Source organism: Buceros rhinoceros, unplaced genomic scaffold (assembly GCF_000710305.1).
Source record: "Buceros rhinoceros silvestris isolate BGI_N320 unplaced genomic scaffold, ASM71030v1 scaffold19690, whole genome shotgun sequence".
Taxonomy (NCBI): Eukaryota; Metazoa; Chordata; class Aves; order Bucerotiformes; family Bucerotidae; genus Buceros; species Buceros rhinoceros.
Window position 1 is genome coordinate 23,653 of NW_010388128.1, and position 5,851 is coordinate 29,503.

At 38.4% G+C, this 5,851-nt stretch overlaps 1 protein-coding gene across 1 annotated transcript in view; it reads left to right on the forward strand.

Annotated features, from left to right (window-relative positions):
* The window catches only part of LOC104501250 (DCN1-like protein 2), a 22,639-nt gene extending 21,703 nt beyond the window's left edge, over positions 1-936 (forward strand). Inside the window, exon 6 of the mRNA XM_010145033.1 lies at positions 406-936. Within this exon, the coding sequence (XP_010143335.1) occupies positions 406-485 (80 nt within the window). The 3' untranslated portion in view covers positions 486-936. The remainder of the gene's footprint in view (positions 1-405) is intronic.
* The last annotated feature ends 4,915 nt before the right edge of the window (positions 937-5,851 follow it).

Here is a 5,851-nt window from a genome sequence, read left to right on the forward strand (position 1 = left end):
AGGAATGCCTACATGGGTATGGCGCTTTTACTAACCTAAAAGCAATTTACAGTCTGTTACTAATTCTGCAAATCCTGTTTTAGAATGCCTGTGCACAAAAATATTTCCGGAGTTATGAGTGGCTCCAGCAGGCATGCCGTGGTTTTGCTATCAACTAATGTTCATAAACTTTGTAGTGTGGATTTTTATGCTATTAATTATATTTTGTTTGTACTAAGCACTATTGCTGCAGGAAATATTAAAATGTTTGTTTTATTATTTAGGTGCTTTTTCCAAGTGTTTATTGTGTCATGCATGTTAAAGCTAGACTAGGCCAGAAAAGTCTGATCCTTTGTATTTAGAGGCTAGATCAACTTATTGCTGATAGTGTTACATTAATTTCTGAATTGCTTGACTTCTCTTCAGGAGCGTGGCCTGTTCTTATAGATGATTTTGTGGAATATGCACGACCAGTTGTCACAGGAGGAAAACGTAAAACTTCCTAACCCCAGACTTCTCAGTATGGACTAAACGTGTGCTCTGAACTGCATTAGGTAACAAAGATTTGTTGACTGATAACTGTGCACATTGTTGCTGGTTTCAGTGGTTGTGATGAAATTCTGGAGACAAAACTGAAATTCTTTCTGCCTGAAGAAAACAATGACTCACTTGTGGACGCCTAAAGAACAAACTCAGAAGATAGTCCAGGCTGTTTGTAGGCTCTTGGCTTTAATTATTGTACTGATTGTATCATATAGGATGTAGATTTTGCATGATTTTGTACTTTGGAGAAATTTAAGTAGAGGCCATTTTATTAAAGTTTTGACAGCACAGCATGCCATTCAGTTCATGATCCAAAGTGAACACCAGCAGTTAAGTAAATAAAACTGTATTATATTGTACTTATATTAAAAGCAGTATTTGTGGTATATAAATTAAATCTCTAAATAAAACTTACGCAGTATGTTGTATTTTTATAAAAATTAGTTCTGTGGATCTATCCTAATACAGAATTGTAACAAAAAAAAACCATGCTTTTTTTACTTGCTGCCAAAATCTTAAATTTGATTTTTTTAAGTCCTAGATTGATTACATCCAGCCTTTTGTTTCCTTGCAGTGAGATTAACTTCCTCATTATTCTACTTGAAGTGCTTGGACATGTAACAGTAGCATTGCTGAAGAAGGGCTGTGCTGCTCCATGCTGTGTTGACACTCCAGCTTTTTTTGTTAACCATTTTGAAGTGGACATTAAACAACCAAAGATGCTTTTGTAATTCATGTTTGATTATCATAATTCAGTCTTCAACTATGTGTTTTATTTATTTTGAGTAATGAATTGGTGGAATATAACTTTTAGTTTTATTTGTAGAGTGAAACATAATTGTAAATTCTAGTTAAATGCAACGTAATTATCAATGCAATTCCTGGCAGGTGTCGCAGGAAATAAATGTGAATAAGCCCAAAGACTTGACTAGTTGGCTTCCACTTTGGAGGAGGAGTTAGGGGGAAGGTGACTTTACATTAATGATGTTAAACATTCATGCCTCTGCACGTGTTGTGCATTCTTTATTATTTATTTAAGGGGAAAAAAAGTAAATTCATGCTGTATAATTGATCTCAAGGCTAGTGGAATTGGACCGGTTTTCACCAAATCTGAATTTGTTCAGTTGTTTATTTCTTTCCTTTCACTAGCCATTGATGATAAAGTGTACAGAGGTCAGTCTCCTCTCAACAGTGTCTTCCACTGCCTAAGCACAAAAAAGTTTTACCCGAAACTATTCAACACATCTTCATACAGGGCTCTTTTAAATGCTACCTCATCAAAATGAGTCTGTCATAGCCACTGTAAAAGTTTGTTAAAATGAAGAGTTGTTAAAGAGTATGCACAGCTATGATCAATATATTTGCTGTAATCAGAGCTGAATAGATGCAAGAATTTTGGAGAAAATAGTGCATTAAGTTATATAATTTAGATCTGTTTGGATCACATTAGAACATTTAAGTTTTGCGTGACAGCATACTATTTTATTTCGTAGTTGCGCGGGTACAAAAGCCTACAATGTTCTCTTAAACTCTAATATTTAGAGTTTCATATAAGCAGTCAGCTTTCATTTATGTCAGTGCAGCCTACAAGAACAAATGTACTTGCCGCACACAGGAAGATTACCTTCATTCTTCCGCTTGAGAGATTTTCAGTTGTGCATGATGTTTAAAAAGCAGGATTAGGACAAATTTGAACAAATTAGCAAGTTTTCTGTTAATAAGGATAGAGCAGGCAAGTTACAAATGCCCCATAAGTGATTTATTATTTGTAGTCTTTATACCCGAAGCGCAGTATTTGTAAATGTGAGATCTTGCATGGGAGCCACCAGGTGTCAGTGTCCTGGCCTTCAGCTGCCTCTCTCTGCTGAGTAGAGGCAGGGGGTCATATTAAGCCAAACTCTTACTTTTTGACTATATCTTGTCAGAAGAGCATTTGTTTACGTAAGTCTAGGTATTCTACAGAAGTCAACAGAGATTTTAAAAACAGTATTATTGTCTTTTTAATGCATTTGATTTGCCTACTCTTACTTCCCAAAATGAGCCATTTCTATATCTGTCTGGAGACTCTGTAACATCTCATAACATCAAGTGCGTTTATCCAGCCAGAAGTGGTGGAATGCTTGCTATTCACACAATTGCCACTTAAAATATATAGCCATAGTATAACTGACCAGAAGTAGTTTAATCTATTGGTGTGTGATGTAACTTGAATAGTTTCATAGCACTAGAGTTTGTAAAATGTTTATTCATGCTGAGAACTCCTTCAAATCGACCTGATGAACCCTCTTAACTTTTAAAATAAATGGAGCATAAAAAAAATGCATGTGGGTTGAAGTCTTTTGCCTTGGTAATCTGAGGAGGAAGGGAGGTGCTTAGCACAGTATTCAATTTCTCTATATACACACTCACTCATTTACTCTTAAAGCTCATTCTTTTGAGTATGCTTCATGGAAGACACCTTCCAACAGAGGAAGATTGGGAAAAATACTCTCAAGACAGGCATTGCTCCTTATTCGCCAGCTTCCTCGGCATAACAGACTTTGGCTTTTTCTTTTGTCCTTCCTAGTCTTCTACCCATTTAAAACCACATATGCATTTTACATTCCTGTAAATAATAGCATGGAGTAATACCTTCACCCTTGAACAATCATAGAAATAAATGCAAATAAACAGCTTTCTTTTATGAGATCCTTAGGTATTTTAATAATTTGCTGCTGTGCACCATTCCACTTTACAGGGCCCTCATGACTCGCTTTTTAGGTGAGCTGGTACAGTGGTAATGCCTTGGCTAATCAGTTTATAATAAATGGTACAGATGTCTTCAAGTTGTTCAGTGCATACGGTATTAGTTCCTAGATACACTGTATGTATTTTTAAAATTGGTGCCAAGTTGTTTGGTTTTCCATCCTGGAGTGTTTGAAACTGAGCCATGGGATTTGTACTTGCCCATTCTAAATTTAAGTATAATTTATCACGAATGTCATGCCAAGGAGAGCAAACCTGCAGGCATCTGCTCATTCAATGCACCTGAGAGATTTGCTGCTGAGTAAGCTGGACATGTGTAAACTTTGTGGCAATGAAAAAAGGAATAAATGGACTGTCAACTTAAAGGATTGAAGTGGGTCACGTGAGATGCCTGTATGGTTTTTCTCAGCTCTGCTTTGGAAGCCTTGCAAAGGCTGGTGGGTTGTTTTCTTTTCTGGTTAATTTACTAGGTTCTTGCATTATTATTCCATCAGTCAGAAGAGAGCAAGGATGTAACTCGTTATTTTTTGGTCGTTTATAGTAAATGTCTCTCTTGCTCACCTGAGCCACCTTTAAGCTTTTAAGCAGCTTTCTGTGTTCAGCTGCAGTGCTGCATCCACTGTATGTATCTCCCAGTGACCAAACTCTGCAGTTTGTGTCATGAGTTTGTACTGGCAATGAGAGTTGCAATTGCAGGGAAAGTCTTGCTCCGTCCTAGTCTCTGAGCTCTGTAGAAGTAGCATGCTCATAAGTCCGTGCGAAGACATTCAAGGTACGTGTTCAACTGTCCTTAATTCTCTTCTGAATGTTTAAACCAAAATAAATGTTGTTTATGCTCTTCCAGCCAGCATCCCTCTCCAGTGGTTTCACCAACCACTTGGTGGTGAAACCTGCTTGGGTATCAAGCAAGTCTTGTCTTCCTTCTCCTGTAACGGTGAAGCTGCTGATGTAGCAATCTCTTTTCCCTTCAAGGGTCAGTACTAGTAGCTTCCCTCAGCTGATGCTAACCAGGATGTGCCACACCAAAAGGCACAGCCCTTCTGAAAGGGAAAAAGTAATGTTTTACAACCATGAGAACTTTTTTTAAAAATTGCTCAATAAAACCTGATTTCTGACCTTTGCATTATATACAGTATGCTGGGTAGAATTAGGCACTTCTCTAAAACGGCTTTTTGGTTGTTCACCTCTTAATGAGAAGGGCCTGGGGAAGCTTAAGGACATTCAGATTTTGATTGAGTATAATTATTGGGATACTTCTTCTTGTTGGTGCATGTACTTGACAAATTTCCATGCATTTTTTTTCTAATGGCAAGCAGTGGATTACTCTGTTTGTTGTTGGGCATGTCATGACACAGAGTTTCTGTCAAGAGGGTAAAGAAGAAAGAAGCCCATGCTGCGATGTTGAAAACACTTTTTTCCTTTAAGGTGGTTGTGTAAAGCTGTATAAAAATGATTCATGTCCACTATGAAAGAATTGAGTAAAACCAGTCTATTTTTTCCTGGATCTCAATTAATGTGTTCTATAATTAGTATCATTCATGAAGAAATTATTCTGTTGCTAAAGTGAGACCCTTCCCTTCAGTAGTTGCAAAGATGCAGCTCTGACAGAAGTCTTGACACTTTCCTGGTATCACCCCTGCTTTTCCGGAATGGATGAACTTTGAATCAGGAGCATTTCTCCACTGAGTGTCTTTGAATGACAGAAGCATCACTCACTCACGGACGAAGTGCTTGGAGTGTAGTCTTGTTTTAACTTAAAATGCTGAAGGGGTTGTGTCGACAGAGCAGTCCCATCCCATGCTCTGTTCACCAATTTGTTTACTCATGAAAGACAAGAGTGCTTGCATAGCCCAAGAGACCTCTCCTGGGCAGTGGAGACCACTGATTTACATTCCCTCAGGAGGAGGAGTTGGCAGGGGGAACCATATTTGCTGAAGGCGTGCTTTCATGTTCCAATGCAGGGTTTCAAATGCAGCTGAGCTGAGACAACAGCGTGTTGCCACCAACACGAACAAGTCTTTTCTCTGTCCTGTCTTCCCATTTCTTTTTTTCTGAATTCTCCCCATCTAAAAGCAGTCACATGTACACTACCGATGATAACAAAGCTGCATTTTTGTCTGATTTAACATTTAGCAACCATTTTTTGCCAGTTTTACTTGTATTTTTTTCCTATTGTAAATACGTATGATAAATGAATACTTGTCCATCTTAATGGGCTTGCTGTATTTTGGCTGTGTTTAAAACATGCAAGTATGATATTTTACAAATAATTATCTCCTTTGAGGGGAACAGAGGTACCCATCAGTGTGCTTAACTTGCTGTCGCGAAAGGTTGGGGCAGGTCGAAGCGACAAACACTTTAGTTGTTCAAAACAAGAGGCTGCTTAGCTCTTTATTCTTAGTAAATAACCTGTTTATTTACACACTTTAGTCCATGTGTCCTTCTCTGATTGGTTACAAGTTTCTTCTCCTGCCCAGAGACCCCAGACCCACCAATTAACCACTGCCCCTGCCTTTCTGCTCCCCCAGGTAACACACCTCCTGTCCATGCGGCTAGCGCGTGGCTCCCCTGTGCCGCTGTGCTT